General features: G+C 37.4%; 2 protein-coding genes across 6 annotated transcripts in view; both read right to left on the minus strand.

The window, feature by feature from the left end:
- mtus2a (microtubule associated tumor suppressor candidate 2a) overlaps window positions 1-308 on the minus strand; it is a 51,243-nt gene extending 50,935 nt beyond the window's left edge. For both annotated transcript variants that reach the window (XM_015047985.1, XM_015047984.1), the window contains exon 1: window positions 131-308. The gene's annotated coding sequence lies outside the window, so the exon portion shown is untranslated. The remainder of the gene's footprint in view (window positions 1-130) is intronic.
- A 1,040-nt stretch (window positions 309-1,348) lies between these two features.
- slc7a1a (solute carrier family 7 member 1a) lies at window positions 1,349-18,697 on the minus strand. Of its 4 annotated transcripts, none has more exons than XM_015047989.1 (13): window positions 18,509-18,697; window positions 13,758-14,018; window positions 13,490-13,672; window positions 13,205-13,363; window positions 12,130-12,307; window positions 11,899-12,032; window positions 10,065-10,287; window positions 8,553-8,692; window positions 6,630-6,732; window positions 5,720-5,925; window positions 5,180-5,331; window positions 4,766-4,874; window positions 1,349-4,444 (listed from the first exon to the last, which is right to left on the minus strand). In XM_015047989.1, the coding sequence occupies exons 2-13, from the start codon at window positions 13,942-13,944 to the stop codon at window positions 4,260-4,262; spliced, it is 1,959 nt and encodes a 652-aa protein (XP_014903475.1). In that variant the 5' UTR covers window positions 13,945-14,018; window positions 18,509-18,697; the 3' UTR covers window positions 1,349-4,259. The 4 variants fall into 4 exon arrangements, with proteins under 4 accessions (XP_014903475.1, XP_014903477.1, XP_014903476.1 ...); XM_015047991.1 differs by lacking the exon at window positions 8,553-8,692 and adding an exon at window positions 7,526-7,662 and having other exon boundaries at window positions 18,509-18,696; XM_015047990.1 differs by lacking the exon at window positions 18,509-18,697 and adding an exon at window positions 15,661-15,792.
- Between the last annotated feature and the right edge of the window lie 1,982 nt (window positions 18,698-20,679).

A 20,679-nucleotide genomic window follows, 5' to 3' on the forward strand; every position in this document is an offset into this window, starting at 1 on the left:
AAAAAAAAATATGGGGCCACACATCTAAAACCCCCCACGGGCCCGGGGAAAACCCCAAAAAAAAAAAAAAAAAAAAAAAAAAAAAAAAAAAAAAAAACATGCGTCGGATGTTTTCAGTGTCGCCACTTACTTGCAGGGTTTTCTGGTGCTGATTCGCGGAGGAGGCTGGTGGAAAACACAGAAGCTGCTATTGGAAACAAAGCCGCGTGGCTCTGCTGCTTCCTCTGCTCTCGCTCAGGTTTAGGATGGCATGAACGGTGCAGGAGAGAGAGGTATGCTGCAGACAGGAGGGAAAGGAGGAGGAGAAGAAGGGAGGGATCTGGAGGAGGAGTGGTGCTGATGCTGCAGCCCACAGCAGGTGCGTTTACACGCACATGCTCTCGTTTCATTTTCTTTATTCACTTCCGCCCTCTGCTGGATCTTTACTGGAATATCCCTCGGCGCTCTGAATGAGATGAAATTACTGTGCCTTGAAATGCATTCACCCATTTAAATTCATGGGTTTGTATGTATTGCGCATTTAAATTGTATTAAACATTTAATATTTGCATTTTTTGCTGTCACACAGATTCTAAATTAAGCAGATGTTAAATTCATAGCTCAGGTGGGAGAATCTGTCTTAAGATCAGCTGTTAGTCCTGCACTCAACAAATCTGATGTTATTAAAAAAATGGCAAAAATAATAATAAAAAAGAAGAATATTGTAAGAAATTTAGTAGGTGTCCAAATCAAAGTTTCCCCACATGTGATGTTAAGGAATTGGTGAACATGACCAGGTGATTTAGTCAGGAAGACCAAAATTGAATGTTCTGAGCTATAAATTATGCACAAAATATATTAGTATTTGACAAAAATAAATAAAAAATCAAGTGAGAAAGTGAACCATGCACAAGATTCCTTCACTCGCTTTGACAGTTGGAGCTGTAGAGATACCATATTTGTAGCTGGAAAGTATCCATGTATGTGTGAGCCAGGAGTTAGCCTGCTTCTTACTGTTAGTCCCATCTTTACAAAAAACTGCTTTAAAATGACAGTAAGATGAAATGATAAGAAAGCTGTGATTCTGTGCAGTAATCTGTGCTACAGCCACACCAAACCACATAAAAAAAACCCTTCTGTAAAATAAGGATGAAATGAGCAAGAACTGCTCACTGTCACATCACATACTCCCTTTCTTGCATGGATAACACATTTTGAAACATCGCTGTGTTCAAATGACCTTCGAAGCAATAGTGAGGTGTCTCACTTCCAGTCAAAAGTTGTGCCTAACAGGAGCGGCTGTACTTTGGGGCATTTGTGACTCTTGAGTAATTATGCTGATGAAAGAAAAAAGACAAATGACGGCAACTTTTTTTTGTTTATAGCAAGGATGTACGGTTTTATTTGCAGAGATATGCTTATTACAGGAATAAAATCAGTTTAAGAGAACATAGAAGCTGTAGAATCCACACGTTATGCAACTGCTCTTTTTCTAAAAAAGAAAAAAAAGTATTCATAAATAACTTAATACTAGAAATATACACATCTTATGTACAGTTTTGATTATACACATCTAATTATTGACTGCCATCTTGTTTTAAAGCAGCGGTGTCAAAAGTCTGTATAAAAGGGCGGATATCCTGCATGTTTTAGTCTTTTTTCCACTGGTTCTTCACACCCGAACCGGTTCATTAGGTCTCTGCAGAACTTTGACATGTTGAGAAGGTAGTTTGAATCAGTTGTATTGGAGCAAAAACTCCTGTAAAACTGGCAGGACACCAGCCCTTGACGACCGAAGCTGCACACCAATGTTTTAACAAATTATCCGAAACTATATTAATTGACAAAGTACGTGACATTTATTTTAATGAAAGTCTTGGGGAAATAATTGTTCAAGTGTGCCAATTATGTCACAGTAACAAATTTCTCTGTCTTTATTTCCTGCATATTTTATTGCACTTTATCAAAAACTTGAACAGAAAAAAAAAAGCAAATAGCAAAGGTTTTGAAAGTGGGTTGTAACACAGTAATACGCATGTGTGCGAATGGCAGAGACATTTAGCAAAGACATACAAGTAAAACCCAGAAAATGTTTGAGAGAAAGGTTAATTAACAAATGCTATAAATGCCAGGGTGCAGCCACCAACGGTGTAAAAGTTATACCAGTACCTTTTCTGACTTCACCTTACAATCATATTACATCAAGTGAATGTGAAGTTTGAATTTTGATTTATGCCCACATAAAAGTCAATAACATAGCAATTTGTCATTGAAAACAATAGTAATTCAAATTCAAAAGAGTTCCTACAAGTTTTTAGACCAGAACACTTCTCAGAGGTTTAAAGGACCTAACCTACATACTGATATCCAAGTATTGGTGTACCGTGGGAAACTTTTCCAGTTTTATCCCGTTACCAGGGTGGCAACAGATTGCATGGGTAAAATTTATCGAGGAAAATGACCCTGAACCTTTGTGATGGAGTTTAGTGGAGAGAAGGATGTTGAGTGTTTTTGGACGATTGAATTTTCTCGGCTTTTTGTGATAGTCATCGCTGTTTAATTTCATATGTTCTACTTGCAAATACATTTTCAATAAGATGCACAGAAGAGACAACTCAAACAAAACATAGAAACATTTTATAGTCTTAAATCCAATGCTATAACATTGTGTGATCCAATGCATAAATTAAAACCATAACATCACCCATACAAAGCGTATCGTTAATCAATTTTTAATTTTATAAACAATAGAGATGCTGCTGCTACATTGCTTTGGAATATGTTGCACCAGTTTAAATTGTTGCACTTCAATTGATTAGCAATTGTTTCCAATGTGAAGTAAATGCAATTTTGTTTCAGAGTTAAATTGTAAGAATTGGCCTTAATGGCAGGGAATGTGGAAGTCTATGAAGTTCATCTAAAACCTGTAACAGTTGTACCTTTGCTCAGAGTTTGGTGAAACTTAAGAAAAGGTATAGAGCGAAGAGTCTTTGAAATTATTGTCAAAAAAGATTTATTGCAAAAAATATGTCTATACTTGAATGGGACTATTTTTTTCCCCTTTCTCCCAAACACATTCAATGACATTCAACAAGCAGAAGAAATCAGAGGACCAATCCCCTAACGAGTTGCATAAGTTAATATGAACAGGACAAAAGTCAAAACGGACACGACTAACAGACTGAGGGATCAGTGTAACATAATTAAAAGTTTTAAAGGTTTGGGGTAACATAATTGAAGCATGTAAATGAATATGCTTAATCAATCAAGGTACAAGATCATAGAGACGGAAGTTCTCAATTTGTGGTTAGTATAGTCTTCCCATTAAAACCAAAGTTTTGTACATAAACACTCTTGTAGAGAATGATTGACCCATCTCCTAAGCAAATTTTTGTTAAAAAATTCAAAGACATAATTTTGTAATTTACCCAGACAACATGAACAATGTGGTGACAAATTTATGCTGTCATTAGGACGACTAGTAATATAAGTGTAGAGGAAAAGAATGAACTCTTTTCAATATATTTCAGGAGAAAAGAGAGGACAATGGCTGGTCAACTTGAAATAACCGTTATAAAAATGTCCCTTTTCTACTGAAATAACATCTCAAAATCTATTTTTTTTACTATGTTCCTATGAACATTATTTAGGTAAGTAAATAATGCTGCTGACTACTTTAAATCATTGTTTCTCCCGAAGGCTACATCACTAAAGATCCACTGACCAGTTTCAAACAAAGCACACTGTGGTAACACATTTCATAAAGTACTGAGATGGTTGTATCTTCTTCAAATTTATGTAGACATTATGTTTTAATAGATATATAAAAAAAATCAATCTATTTTTAGAAAATATTCTGGCAGCACAACATCAACCACTCCACCGTCTGACTGCTAGTAATTCAACCTATTAACACCCCAACTCTCAACATGTAGAGGAACTTAACATGGCCGTACTCCACCTCTCAACTTCCATTAAACACTGATGTCTCTAATGAAAGCCCTTCTTCCACAGACAGTCAGGCAGTAATGAACAGCTGAACCACGAGGCCATGCAGAAATACTGACTCCACTGAGTGTTTCAGTTTGATTTTCTGCAAGGGATTCATCACCACTTGGCTGTAATGTGAGCAGGACCTAGATGGGGGTGTCAGTTTACATTTTTGCAGCATAGCTTTCCCCCCAAAAGGAGAGGTGAAGAAGGGGACTGGCAAAAACCCTTCTACGATGACAGCCTGGTGTCAGGGCAGGTGGACATGGAGCTGTGTGTTATAGTCCCTTCTATAACTCCCCGTTGTGTTCTTCCCTGACATCAAAGCCGTCATTGAGAAAAGCTTCTTTCTCTATTGACATGACTTCCAATTCATGATCATGATTAAAACCATTCATCTCTGTTACCAGAGACAGGTGAGCGGAGGCCGCCTCTGAGCTGTGACGAATGCCATAACAGAAGTAGATGAATAAACCTGCAAAGAAGGAAAAAGACAAAATATGGCTTGTATCATACACTCTCGTGATGAAAAATCTGTTAAAGTCTTAACTAGGCTGTAGTATGTTTTCATGTAAATGACACGTGATCAAGTCTTCCTAGTTTGAGTTTTGCAGTCCTTCTCGGTAGATATTTTTTATTAAGGCAATGTTAAAGAAAAGCCTTCTAACACTACCTACCTGCAATTGTGATATCACATTACATTGTGCAAACAAAGCTCCAATCAGCTTTGCAAAGAAAATAATTTTCTAATGTTCAACATAAAAATGATGCATAATAACGAAAGAGGTACGAGTACCTATAGCCATCCAGATGGAAAATCTGACCCATGTTCCTCTGTCCAGTTGCATCATCAGGTAGACATTGACAAACATGCTCATGACTGGAATGAAAGGCACCAGGGGAACCTGGGAAATAGGACTGCATTACCACACACGAACGCCCTGGAAAATGTGCATATTTATTCGAAAACCTTTAAAACAAATAGATTTTGGAAGCTTGGTGACAATTCTCTAAAAGGAGATAAGTTAATATACTTCTTTGACCCCCCCTAATATATAGAAATATATATATTTATTTAAATTTATTTACAACTAAAATAAACAATTACTTTATTTTAAGGTTTTGTACACTTTTTGTCCATCATAGCCAAACATTAAACTGTTAAATTTAATTAGCATGCCATAGTACTAAAATGGTCTTCAAGCCTAACCTTGAAGGAGAGTTTTGTTTTACTCTCAGGCTGCCTCCAGATTATGAAAACCAGAACGAGACACACCATGAAGATCACACTCAGGGCTACCATGTTCCATGAGGCGAGGCCTCCATGCACAGCCAATATACTGAAGGCCAGGATCAGCATTCCTGCAAAAGCACATATCAGAGAGTTTGTAAATTCAGACAAACATAATTTAATTTTGGACTTATTTAATGTACATTAAATCAGCTGACTTAATTTTAAATAAAGACTCCTGCTTGTTTATCCTATGAATTCAAATATGAAACTGGCTCTTGAGAAGGTATAAAAGCCAAGAAACACAATGTGTTCTGTTTGTTCACTTTTTCTTCTGTCAAATGTGACTAAAAAATGGCTATTCCATAGATACAACTCAAAGAGGCTACTTCATAAATAATTCATAATTTCCTAAAATAACTGAGTAATAACAAGATTGATCCTTTGTTCTTGTCATGAAAAGACAAATGGGCTCTTAAGACTAATTATTTTTCTGCTTTGTCTTGCACGAAAACATACCTATGGCAGAGGTACACATTTTAACAATGAAGCCTGACAGCGTGGACGGCTCAGGGTTGTTCGGATACAGAAGAGTCTGGAAACTGAATCTTTCCTCCACACCAGGAAGGATGCCCATACTGGATACACATATCCCATCACTGCAGTCTGCCTCATCATGGGTATTGGCTATCTGGTACGCTGGACTGTGGATCTCTGGCTGGTATCTGGAAAAAAAAAAAGAAGCACACATTAGCACATTTCTCAATTAGATCAATAGAAAATCTAAATACCACATATTCACTGCTGCTGTTCCAATCGTAACAATGTAAAGCAGTAGTGATCCTTTGTAAAGGAAGTGTTAATTAAAATGACAGCTCAACTACACATTATGAAACAAATGAAAAGTGAGTGAAACGTTTCGTGTCAGAACATTTTCACAGAGAACAACACACGACTTTGATTGGTTAAAAATCCAATCAAAGTTGAAGAAATGTATAAATAAGACTGTAGATTTGGACAAAACATTTCTATTATGAAAGTTATAAAAATAGAAGTCAGGAAATTTAAATTTAGAATTAAAAAATTTGACTACACAGATTCGGTTTTATAATGTGCAAATGTTAATGAAGTAAATGTTGAAACACAATTACTCCAAATCCCACTAATTTGGTAACTAATGTCATAAATTACCCCCAACGTGTATGTGTTTTTTTAATTTTAAGAATGAACAATTTTGCAACTCTATCAGTATTTTTTTCTTCTTCTTGTAACACAAAGTAAAAGAAAAAAAGACTTGCATGACTAGATAGAAGATTCTGCTTTGTTCTGCTTTGTTCCAGTGAGACTTTTATGATCCATTAAGAATCAACTAAGTAAATTTTCCTTTGGGTTCCACCTAGAATTTTTGAATAAAATAGTCCAAACTGACCTTAGCACCAGCACACAGGCGGCCACTAACGTATAGGCCAACAGCGTTCCTATTGACATGAGGTCCACCAGGTCCTTCAGGTCAAACAGAAACGCCATGATTGCTAAAAATGTGTAAAAAAAAAAAAAAAAAAAAAAAAGCAAAAAAGGGCTCCTGTAAGAACGGTGCAAGCTTGAAGATAAATATTTTTGAAAGAGCAAAATTGAAAAAGTACTCAAATGTTTTAACATTCACGGACATCAAATCTAATAAACATCCATTATGTTATTTCTTTCATTATCTAATTCTGACTGGAGAGTTTGTGTGCGTATATGTCTCAGAAATTATTGATATACAATCTATCATGGAACTGTTTCAACTGTTAATGCACAGGATAATGGTTACATGAACTTTCATGATCATGTTAAGATCTATTATGTTAAGGTCTTACTGTTACACTATTACAGTGTATCATGTCTTTAGTTCATTAATAATAAATTATCAGACCTGACAGGGAGACATGTAAGAGCCTTAAACATAACATGTTTATTGTCTTTCATTCATGTATGAAGTTTTTTTTTTTTTTATCCACTGACAATATGGCTAAAAAAATAGAACTCTAGAAGAAGAACATCATGGTGGTAATGTACTGAAATGTTGCACTGTGAATGTCACTGATTTTTTCTTTTAAATTCTTCCGTATTTATTTCTTAAATCATATAAAACCCTTAATCTGATCTTTCTTTGGTGCCATTTGAATCCCTAGATGCCTATTGCTAACTGCTCTCAGTAAACTTAATCATCTAAACTTTGCTCTCTTTTAGATCTCTGTTCACGTTTCCCCTATCGTTCCGCTGCCGTTTCCATGACTCCGACTCTCTCTTTTCTTCCTGGTTTGCATTTCCTACTCCTCTTACCAGACATGACCCCAGCCGCAACAGTAGAGTTTATGGGTGCCTTCCTCTCGCTGATATGGGCCAAAAAGGAGAAGAGAAGGCCATCTCGTGCCATGGCAAAGATGATACGGGGTAGGGGGAACATGGAACCCAAAAGACTGGGGTAGAGTGAGGAAAACATAAGATTTGGGAGATAGTTGTTGGTAAGTGGAGGGAAATATGGGGGAAGAAAAGAAAATGCTAGCTTGAAAAAAAAAAAAAAAAAAGCCGGCAATGTATGGATTGGAAATGTGAGGCAGAAAAATGCGCAACAGGGTTTTCAGGCTGGAGTCAGTATAGCGCAAGGGGACATGATGCTGTTTGTCAAAAGTTCTTTGAATGATGCCATGTAATCATGCAAGGCTCCACATGCTATTATTCTTCATTGCAAATTGTATTTGTGTATGAAGCTTTGCTTGGTGGATTTGTTTTTACAAGATGCAGGTTCAAAATATAACAAAGTTTCAAAACAGAAAGATAGTGGAACATAATCTGTGATAGACTGATAATAGGACTGATAGGAGAAATAACACACCTAGACTACAATAAGCTACACCAGTGGCGGTTCTTGCTTGAACAGCACCGAAGGCAAGAAAAGCTTGCCCTTAAGGAGGCCATACTTTTTTAACAAAGCTCCACAGAAATGCTGACAGTTTGCAAAAAACACTATTTCTTAAAATTTCAAGATTTGTATTTTTTAGTGTAGCATCAAGGTACTGTAGGGGTTTATCTGCCCAGCCCTCCCAGCCCGTCTTCCAATGTCTCCCTGTACATTTGTTTTTTGTTTCTATCAAGCTCCACCACTAAGCAAGACCTTTCAAGAGAAGGAAATAGAACACTGGCTATAAAACAGTGAACAAGACCCTTCAATGATCAGGGAACTGATTTCTGCCAGGTGTTAACATCTCCAGCTGACCGTCTGGAACATTAAGCCCAGCACAACTCAGTCCTTAAGCATGGAAAGAAGCTACAGGATGCAAAATTAGAAACATGCATGTTAGTGTCTCACCTGCCCCTATGCCAGAGGCAAAGGTTGCAGTTAGTGGGGTTTTGGTGCGGGGACTGATCTCAGCCATGAACTTGAAAAGCAGCCCATCATCAGCCATCGACCACAAAACACGAGGCATAGGAAACATTGCGCCCAGCAGGCTGCCATGGGGGGGGGGAGACCAGGATATATAGTATCCACACTTCACTTACATCCAAGAGAATGATATAAGACATACATGAACAGAGACAACAGCTCAAACATCGAAGAAACACAGAACAGCGTGAATGTAGCAGAATAAGGAACAGCGTACATACAGTACTGTCAAAAAGTTCTGAGGCCTCTTACTTTTTAATGTTGTGCTTCCAAAGTGCCAGACTTTCATGTTATTTGCCTTTGACCTCCAATATACTTGATATAGATTCTGCAGTAACTGAGCATGGTACATAAAGAAAGTTATCTTTACTAAGAAATCAGCTACGTCTATTTTAGTTAGTCTTCCAATTTGTCTTATGTGTTAGTTACTTTTTTATGTATTGTTGCTTATAGATCAGAGATGCAAGCAATAGACTAAAAGGTAGAATAAATCAGCTTTTGTCCGATAAATAAATAAATAATAATAAAATGACTAAATTTACAAAGACTTGCTTGACACCACCCTAAAATATTACAAAAACACCTGACTCTTCAAAACAGAGAGAGAGAAAAAAACAGAGGTTCCTCAAAACTTTTGAACAGCACTGTAATATCTTGTGTTCTGAGAATCAATGCAGACACATGCAGGAAAATGTTAAATACATAGTTATTTAATAAAAAAAAAAAAAAAAGCTACCTTGAGTGAAATTATACTGCACACTTCATTGTAAGAATATAAATGTTACATGTCATTCGCACTAACCATATAAAAATAATTAACAATTGAGCTAAACATAAGAAAAACTGCTACTTAATAAGTCCTTGTTACATTTCAGACACTTACACTTACGTTACAAATAATTGGTCAGTGGAGCTTTTATTTTTAGATAAGGAGTCAAATTCCGTTTAAAGCTAAATATACCTACAGCACACATACAGAAAGCGTGTAGGCGCACACAAGCGTGTTTATATATGCCTGCACATGCACGTCTGCATGTTTCTCTGTAGCCTTTATCACATGTGAGCAACGGTGTTCAAAAGACTGTCTTCTTTACACAACAGCTTATCAGCACTTTGTCTGACAAGACTGGGTCTAGAAACGTTTACAAGATCTGCTTTAGAAAAATTCAGGATGAGGCATGCAGTAATCCTGTGAACATTATTTTCTTTATAACAAATTGAAAATAGCAGTTGAAGGAGTTGTTTTTATATTAACGAGACGTTAAAAGATCCAATCTTACATTGACATGTTAGCTCTCCAGCCTAGATTGTAGATGTTTACTTTAAGACCTACAGTATCTGTATAAAATGATCTAAAGTGCATATGTCTAAAAGGCTCAAGTGAAAACATGCCACAGATGTATGGATGGAAAAGTTGATACGGTGTGAAGTTCTTACCTGGTAGACAGAGCACAAAGAGAGCCTACAGCTACAGCATATTTGGCTCCTCCCCAGCCTACATATTTAAAAGCTACAGGCAGAGGGCTGTTGCTGTCCAGAAGATAGTATGGCATCATGAGGGTGAGGGCAGCAGAAACACCAAAGTAAGCAACGAAACAAATCAGCAGCGAGGACACAATCCCAATAGGAATGGCTCTTTGGGGGTTCTTCACCTCCTCGCCTGAAGTTTGCAAAAATAAAAAAACACAGTTCAGTTTATCTTCAAACTCTGTGTTGGCCACTATTACTGGTGTAGAGAAAAATAAATTGTTTAGGAAATGCAAAAAGCAAACCAAAAAACAAATTGAAGAAGTAAAAAAAAAAAAAAAAAACTTACAATAATTTCAGAAAAGAGTATTCAAGGCAACTTGAACACATTAAAACAGACTTAATGTTGTTGGTTTAAAAGTGGGTTTTAGCATCAGATAAAATGTTTTAGCGTAGAACGTTGTACAGCTTCACCTTGATCATAGTGAAATGAGTTTTGCCCAGACAAAAAGGGCTTAGGAATGGCAAAATTTGTATTTTGTAAAATGATGCATTTATGTCACCTTCAAACATTCTGAACAAGACCAATATATTTTTATGCAAAAAACAAAAAAAAAAAACAAAAATAAAAACAGCATGTTTAGAAATCAATGAAATAAAATTCTCAAATTTGCAACTCAGAGTAGTTGAGCCTGAAACCCCTCCAACAGCTGTTGCGCCACTGTTGGCGAGATGTTTTTGTGTTGGCATGAGTCCAGTGCATGTAGAAAACTGTAAAACTTCAGCAATAATTTAAGGGTTTTCTCCATGTGAGCCAAAAAAGAAAAGAAGAACTAATATGTCAGAGAGCATGTAAGCTAGTGTAAACCTTCCTTTCCCTCCAACATAGAAGTCTTGGATCCATTACAGCAATCCACAAACATAATGCAGAAACACAAAGATCTATTCACATATGTTAATTTGAGGAGTTTAGAAAAAGTCTGGACAACATCTTCTTAAGCTGAATCTCTCCCCTTTCTGCGTCACAGCCTTTGGCATCCTGCCACACAGAGAAGTGGGCCAAATGCATGAAAAGTGCACCTTCTCTCCCTCTCCCTGGCTACTCTTATGTAATGCTAGCAACTAATAGTCTTCCAACTGCAGATTCTGCCTCATGCAATATACCCCAACTCCAGCCTATAAATGAAATCCAGTCAGAGTGAAATGGAGATAAGAGAAATGCTTAGATGGAAGCAGATCTATTGCAGAAAGTTAATTGAGAGCAAAGATATTCTGATTCGAAAGAAAGTTCTCACCAACATGTCAGAGCAGATGTTAAGGATAATACGCAAAGACTTTGAAGTTATGAGTTGAAGAAAAGACTCTGTTGGGTGGCATGGAGGTGTTTCTTATGCATCATTTCTCCAAGAAACACCATTTTAATTACTCTACTTAAATCACTATCTCTAAAAAGATAATAAAGCACAATGTAAAGTAAACAATTTTAAAGTAAACCGATATGGCATAACATTATGACCACTGAAAGGTGAAGTAAATGCCACTGATTTTCTGCTGCCAACATCTTGGTGCCAGATCCCACAGCACTGCTTCAGGTGTCTACTGGGCTCCACAACTGTAGGCTGGGGCTCCTTTGGCAGCAAATGTGGGATTTACTCACAATTAGACGGGTGATCATAATGTTCTGTCTGATCTCTGTAATTTGTTATTAAAATATTCGCTGGAAAACACTTTCAGACACATTTTGAAAAGGAAAGATCACAAAAAGCGGAGAAAGTAGTTTCAAAGTGTTTCATCCATCACTGACCTGTGGTGGCGATGCAGTCAAAGCCTACAAAGGCATAGAAACACGTAGCAGCTCCTGAAAGTACTCCTGTGAAGCCAAACGGCATAAAGCCACCCTGTCCTATTCTCTCCTTAGATGGCAGAATGTCAGTCAAACTGCATACAAAAAGCACAAAAATATACATATTTTTAAAGATAAACATCTCTAAAACATCTTGGGCACATTAAGGTAAGTTTGGAGTCATGTTCTTACTTTTGGCTTGAGCTATTCGTATGATTAACATGTAGGATCTCCTCTGGATCGACTTGCCAGTTCTTCAAAGTGCCTTTGACCAGCCCAGAGACCACCATGAATAATAAGACTAAAACGTTGACACAGGTAAACACCTTATTCACCATCGCTGACTCCTTCACTCCAAATGCCAAAAGACCTTGCAAATGAAAACAAAAAGAAAATTAAACAGAGAAACAAATTAGAAAGCCATATTATATATAGAAACATTTCAATATACAGTACATAGAAATTTGCTTGTCAACCAATCAAATGACAAAAACTCAATACATGTAGCCAACTAGAAGTGGTGAAGATGACTTGCTAAAGTTGAGGCTGAACATCAGAAAGGGAGAGAAAAAGGGATTAAAGTTGCTATGAAAGTGGCATGGATATTGTTATCAAAATGACCTGAGCATTTCAAAAACAACTAATTTACTGGAATTATCACCTTGCAGGCTTACACAGAATAATCTAGACATAATTCAGAGAATGCAGTTGTGTGGACTAAAATGCCTTGAGGGCAGATTGAATAGCCAGATTGTTTAGAGATGAAAGAAAGGACACAGTTGCTCTAATAAGCACTTGTTACAACTAAAGAATGCTGGATATCATCACTGAAAGTGCAACACATTTAATCTTTAAACGGATGGTCTACAGCAGCAGAAAACCTAACCAGTGGCCACTCCTGTCAGCGAAAACAGGAAACTGAGACTATGATATACACAGGCTCCCCATAATTGGACTGATTGAAAAACATTATCTGGTCTGGTAAATCTCAAAATTATCTCAAATCTCACCTCAAATTGGTTTCTAAAAAAATTCTATGAGTACCCTGTACTCTATGGTGGAAGGATTTGCATCTTGGATGAGCAGCTGACAAATCTGCAGCAGCAGTGTGATGTTATGTTATTATGAAACCAAAATGTCCATGTTAATCCAATGGAAACTTTACACAGCAACATGGTTGTCCAGCCTCACACAATCAAGATCTACACAATGACATAGTCAGTAAGTGTTGAGGCAAAAGAAGATGCAGACAGGGAGATGTTCCTACCTGTAAGAATAAATATGATGAGAACTGCAAACATGTCAGGGTATTCTGCCAGCACACCTGGTGCATTCATAGACATGTGTTCTCTGCAGAACTCCTCAATGTGTTTCCCTACCAACTCATCAAAGGTGGCGCTCCATGCACGGGCAACACTCGAGGTACCTGGAGCACAGAAAGTTCAGTCTTCGTTCTCAAATCAGTTGTTCTCCCTTAACAAACATGAAATGACCTAAAATATCTTGACTTAACCCTAAAAAGACACTCATTGTAGAAGTTATACCGATTTACCAATAATGTAAGAGAGAATGAGGTTCCATCCAGTAATGAAAGCCCAGAGTTCTCCGACTGTCACATACGAGTAAAGATAAGCAGAGCCCGTCTTCGGGACACGGGCTCCAAACTCAGCATAGCAAAGACCTGCCAACACAGAGGCTGAGGCAGCTATCAAGAAAGACAGGACGATAGCAGGACCTGGAAAGATATGATACAATCAAAAATCTGGAACTATGTTCTCCGAAAATTAAAACTTTTACATCAGCAAGGCTGATTAATTTACCTGAATTGTCTCGTGCAACAGCACCAGCAAGCACGTAAACACCAGCACCCAACGTGCTTCCCACACCCAGGGCTACCAGGTCGAAGGTGTTGAGACATCGAGACAGACGGGAGTCCTCGGAATTCGAGTTCACCACCTTCACCCTTAGCAACTGTTTTCCAAAACGCAGAAGTTTCTCCAGCACCATGGTTTGCAGACTGGTCTCAGGAGGGGAGAGTACTTCAGAGGTCACAGGGGGAGAAAGAGGAGGCTGCACACACCCTAAGGGGGAAAAGAGGATAAAAGATAATGTTCTGACTGGAGTATATCTGAGTGAATATGTGGAACGTGCACTCTAAATCCTGCCAGTAAATGTAGACTGAAGTTGCTGAAGTATTACAGATTTGACAAACAAGTCTACAAATCTCTGATGGGAGGACAAGGTGGTTTTGTGGGAGGTTACGTAATGTAAATCCACTACATGTGGCTGTAAAGCAAAGAAACAGTTAGTGGAACAGAGTGATGTCTTTGGGAAAACCTTGCTATTGGACATATTGCTGAAATGTTATGTAACCACAACTCACAAAGGACAGGGGAACGCTCCTTAGCATAGTGTTCAACAGACAAACATCTGCATTACATGACCAAATGTCATGACCAAATGTCATACCTCTACATCCATAAAAGTTACCTATGGACCAACTACCCTAATAATAAGATTCTATACTTGCTTTTAAAACTAAAGTAAAAGAATGAAACAAATAAGAATATTGGTTCAATGTGGACAATGTCAAGCAATGCAGGTTAAGGTCCAACAGTCTGGTTAAAAGATTGGTACATCTCACGGTGAAAATGGAGTAGAGTGAGTGACATGCAGTGACGCTGTGACCATGTGACACATGTCAACGTAATGGCACCTTGTGAGGACACTCTGACTTAATGGCATAAACCCAGAAAGGTTTCCATGTACACAATGTACCCTTTCCTCTTTCCTTCCTGGAAACATTCAAGTTCAATTTTCCAACTTTGCCATTCGAAACACATATGGAAAAATGGGGTTTTAAGGTTTTGTGTTAGAAAATTATTTTTGTAAGAAATGGAAATTAGATGTTCAGCAGGCAAAATATCCCTTCACAGAAGCTGATAAGTCACTGAAGACAAAAACGTCATAACTTAAACTGTAACATGTTTGTGGCAATAGACTGATGATGAAGCCTTGATTAAAGTTTGTGGCAGTTGCCAAAAACTTTAAAATAACATCTTCCCATTGGTAATATTTTCCACAAACAACTTCTATAATTTCAAAGGTCTATGCTGTAAATTAGATACCAACTCCACCATCGTTAGTCACATGGTGAGGAAGTACTCTGTATACAAAACTCAGAAAAAAAAAATAGTTCCAGATACTAACCTTTTTCCTTGTCAAACAGTCATCCCTCCCCTCAGGCTGTGCTTACCCATAATCATATTGCCCTATCAGACCCAATCAATGATTGCAAAGTCATTTTAGAGGTCATTAACATTAGTACTTTCAGGTTGTAGATGTGTTTCACAGATCATTGATGCTCACATGGTGTTACAGTTAATAAATTGTGCTTAAACCAGCTGGAAAACAGGCTGGATGCTCATGAGAAATGTTTAGTAAGTTATAAAGGGTGCAGGTTCTCTTCCCTTAGGCAAACAAATCCCTACACAGTCTCAAAATCAGCAACAGTTGACTGGTTGATCTGCAAAATTTGGTCATAATACTCTATATGCTTAGGTTTTCATCAGTGTAAATGATAAGGCAAAAATATGATCTCTTACATAGAGGGAATCATAACCCATCAAAACAATCTTTGGTGTCTGGGGCAAATAAAAATGGTAAAAGATAATCACTTGGTATGGATTATGGTAAAAATCGAAAGCAAAGTTTTGAACTTACCAGAAAACAGTGTCGGCTGCACTTTAAATGTCGATCTATTTGTTAGATTTTAAATTAATGATGACAGGCGTGGAACTCGAAAGCATATTTGCTAACTTTTCTTTCAACTGCTGTCAGAAGAGCAAACCTTTAGATGGGTAGGATTCTAAAATAGAATATGGAAGAATCACATGGCTTTGCTATTCCAAGCAGCCCGTAGTTGAGCACGAGCATGCAAGGTCAAAAAGTTGCAGTCACACTACCAAATTTTCTACATTTGGCAGAAATTTTCTGTTTTATTTCTTTTTGCAAGTGTTGCAGTACATAACTCTTACACACAAGCTTAAATGCCATGCCCACCCAATCTGAACAACAAAATGCTTACGTTTACGGAGACCACTCATAAATATCACAATTTCCAACAGCAGGAATTACTGTGACAACTGCAATCTTGCTTTGTGATGCATGGCCTCTTGTCCTCCACACAGATGCATTCACCGAACCTACTGTATGTATCAAAAAATACTTTGACAACTATAAATCAGATGTCAGAAAAGTGGAAGCAATGCCCCTCAGAGGAGGGGCATTGATCAGCAAGTAGGGGTGTGATCCCTAGGAACCAATTAAAATTCACCCTGCATTTAGCACAGTTCCACACTGCAAACTGCTATGTCATGGCTAAAGTCATGTCCATTGCTACTTTGAAAGATGGAATTTCAATTTAAAAATGATTAAGAGTCTATATTTTTATGTCATATATGAAACTGGAATAATTTTGGTAATCATAGCTGGTCAAAAGCAGTAATTTAATCTCAGTGATTAAAAAAACATCTTTGTTTTACACTCTATGTAAATATCCAGTTTCAACTCTGAGTCCTGCTCTGGTGTTCCTTTTAAAGGTCACGTCTTTCAGTCTTGCTCAAGAGATAAAATAACTGACCTAAAATGGAGGTGGCTAGGTGTGCTCTTCCATTTCCCTTTCAGTTTACCATATTTGTGTATTCAACAATGCGTATCAGTCATTCAGGCCAGAAAGGCTGGGAGGACAGACAATGTCATTAGTTGCACCACCTCCATTGAGCAATGCAGGACCAGCAACACTCAACAACTCAGACCAAAATGTTTCCCACACAAACAGAGAGTATCCACAATGACGGAGTTTTATCTTAGCAGCACCCATGCAGTTTATTCTTGGAATATCTTTGTTAAGTAAAAACATACCAATACCCCACAGGTCATTCAATTAGCTGACTGCCAAGTTTTAAACATATAACAGAATGCTTTATAGTCAAAAGGAAAAAAAAAAGACAGACAAGATTCCTTTGTCTGGCTAGATTAAAAACCCACAGATGATTTTCAGAGAAATAATCATATATTTTTGGGAAACAAAAGCTCGACTTTTACCACAATTCACTTCATCAACAGATATAGCAGAAACAGACACCTTTTGTTGAATGCACTATCACTGAGAAAAGTGGATACATATTTGTTGTGAGAGGAGACAGCGTCATTGACGCATAAGTGTGAGTTGGCATAATTTTAGTTTGTACATGTACAACACAGACAAAGACGGCAGAGGACGTCTTGGTTCACTGAGAGTGAAGTTCTTTCTCAGAATTTCCATCTGTTGACATCGCAGTGACTCGACAGAACAAATGCACAACATACGCCCGTGACACAACATCCAGTTTACGCTGGTCTTAACAAGCTCACGCTGGACCAGAGATGAAATATGAAGCTCTGAATTTCACTGAACCTGGAAAGCTTCCGCAGACTCACACTGGAGCTCCCTGCAGAAGTGTGGTCTGAAACTTTGCCCACTACTGACCTACTTCGGGACTTGCTAAAGTTAGACTGAGTGAAGCTGATCTGAACTGTTGCTTTTGGGATCTGAAAGGTCAGAACTCGCCCAGCCATTCTTTAAAAAGATGCACTTTTCTTGAAGACAGCATGTGGGTCAGCTTCTCCTGTCTTCCATCAGAAAATAGCCATACAGTAGTCCAATGCTGCTATCTGAGACATATACAGAGCACCAGTTTCTAGAAAAAAACAATTTATATCTGAGGACTTGGACGTTATGTAAAATATATAAGTAATTTGACATGACAGAGTACTTCTATTCCACATTGCATATTTACATAGGACAAGCCAATAGGATGTTTAAAAATATAGCTAAAATAAACGTATTTAGTCAGTGAGGTGGATTTTAAAGATTTGTGGAAGCTTGTGATAGCCTATCCTGACTGAAATGAGACTAAATAAAAATAATTGGTTCAATTTCAGTTTGTGTGAACGGCTTAGAAGCTAACCAAACGCGCATTTCTTGATGCACTTACTTGATTGTGACAGACCAAATCCATGCTTTGCAATGTCTACTCAGACAGACAGACCACATGTTGCTCTCACTCTGCAGACCGCATTCATAGCCCACCCCCGGTCAGATCATCTGGGTTCAAACCTCTCCCCACACCAGCACTCGGATCAGTTTTAAGAAATCCAGCACAGTAGCAGCCCTATTTAAATCTCATCATTCCTATAATGTAAAAGTCACCGCATGGCTCCCCGTAGTCTCCAAATAATATCGGTATTATGTCTGTGGAAAATGCAAAAGTAAGTGTGAATGCAAGCCGTGTTTGAGGAGTTAGCACATTATGTAACTCCGTGGAAGTCCCTCTCTCGTCCAACATCAGAAAAAAAAAAAAAAAAATTTAAAACTGAAATAAAACTAAAGACACAAGCGTGTACTATCCGCTCTAGGGGGCGAGGGGAGAAACACCTTAATTTAACCTGTAAGAAAACATTTTAAATCTTTAAGTTAAGCGCACAACTTAAAAATAATCTAACAGGGAATACAAGAATATTTATTTACACTTTAGTAGAGCCAAATCCCCGTCAGCCTGCAAGGAACAGCTCCAACATACGCGTTTCCAGAGGTCTGTAGAGTCCACAAAAAGTGCCGTGACAAGCTCTTAAAAAGTATTAAAAATGTCCGTAACGGTGGTTGGGAACTTTGTGATGTTTAGGTAGTACTTGCTCTGTACCAGCGCGTTCAGATGGAGGAGGGGATTCATGGAGAGAACCAAATGCAGCTCCGCCCGTTCATTCGCATTCATACTGAGCAATTACTCTACTCAGTATAGCTTGCTCTCTGTTTTTAACAGGCTTAAGAGACATACATAAACAAATGCTTCAAAATTTTAATAGGCCTGCATCTTATCCTTAATTTGAATGCTCTGTAGAAGTAAAAGAGCACACCACAAAATAAATAAAATCTAATGAATAAAAAAAAAAAAATCATTTGTGGGGTATATTTGGTTCTCAATAAATTACAGTATCAGTGAAAAGTGTATTTCAGTGATTCAGGTCAAAAAGTGAAACTTGGATACATGTTAATTACAAACAGATATATTTTTATTAGTTTATTTTGATATAAATATTACACAAAATATTTTTTTCAACACAAATGTTGTGGCTTACAGTCTAGCAAAGACTGCTGACCTAACAGTCAATGAGTGCTGTATCAACGCGCTGTAATGGAAAATTGAGTGGAAGAGAAAAGTGTAGTAGAAGCACCAGTTATCGAAAGCAGGAATAAGAGAAATCTACAGAAGAGAAACAAAGCCGATTCAAGTATTTGTGCCAAATTCAAAAGTCATGTTGACAAAATCTGTGCTTCAAGACCCACCCCACACTGACATCACAGACATGGCCACCGCTGACAAATTCCTTGTATTATGCCACTCCTGTACCAGACAGCATCAGAACCATCTTACCTGGGCTAAGGGGAAAACAGGCTGGACTGGTCAGAGATCGGAAGCAATCTATCAGGCAAAAAAAAAAAAAAAAAAACATGTCAATGTTTTCTAAGTTTAAATAGGGAAGAAACTGAATAAAATACAGTCTATATTAGCAACAACACAAGCAAAAATTTAAAAACTCTAAGCAAAGTAATTATAAAGGAAGTTATGGGTGAAAAACATGACTGATGAATGGAATAACACAAAAAGGCATAGAAAGTCTAGAAAACAGTTGTAGACCATCAGTACTTAGACAGCATTCCTTTTGCTATAAGCAAATAATATCAAAAAAGCAAACTCACTGCACAAGAATCCATTGCAGAAGAAAAATTACATTGAAGCCGTTTTAAAGTTTGTTGTAGAACATTTAGAAAGCCCAGTTTAGTACTAGAGAAATGTCTGATCAGGTGAGGTTAAAGCTGAAATGACAACAATAAAGACAAATGATATCCTTGATAAAAATCGAAAGATGAAGCAGGTGTGGATTTCCAAGTAAGACAGTAGTCCAAAAAAACATGTCTTGACATATTTTACAGAAAGGTAAACTGCTAGAACGACCAGACTGTTTTCTATAAACTTGAAAGTTTGTGGTAAAGATCAGTCGTACACAGAAATCACCACAAAACCATCATGATTTGAAGAGTTTGCGTGAAAGACGAGGTCAAAATCAAAACTGACCAATTTATGACTAATTTCTTAAAACAGATGTTTTGAAGTAATTACAAAACAGTTTCTCTACAAAATGTTTCATACACACTCCAATTATTTTCCTAGTCATTTTAGGAGTAATTTGCTTTATTTGGTGTTGAAAACTCACGAAAATGGCTCGGACAAAACTAACTTTACATTAAAAAACCCTGCATATGTCTTTCAGCTCTGACCAAAAATATGAAAAGCCAGAACAGAAGGCCGGAAGAGGTTGGCTATAATAGCTGAAATGAGCAGAATTGTTTTTGATGTGCACTCGAATATAAAACGAATCCAAGTAAGTCAGACGTTTTGAATTACTTGTACACGTTTTGGTGCTGTTGTACATTAGAACCTATATTTTCCCTTGAGGGCAGGAAGACAGCAATCATTTACAATCTATATTTTATTCACAGGCAAAAACACAATAGAAATATAACTTACAAACTACCAGAGCATTTTGGATGTGATGGAGGTGTTTATGGTTTAGACTGGGGTAAAAAAAAAAAACAAAAAAAAAAAAACAGTTACAGAGCGCAAATAACTTTTACCTTTT

The sequence above is a fragment of the Poecilia latipinna genome, unplaced genomic scaffold, assembly GCF_001443285.1.
Source record: "Poecilia latipinna isolate Pla-1442-1.1 unplaced genomic scaffold, P_latipinna-1.0 Scaffold853, whole genome shotgun sequence".
Lineage (NCBI taxonomy): Eukaryota > Metazoa > Chordata > Actinopteri > Cyprinodontiformes > Poeciliidae > Poecilia > Poecilia latipinna.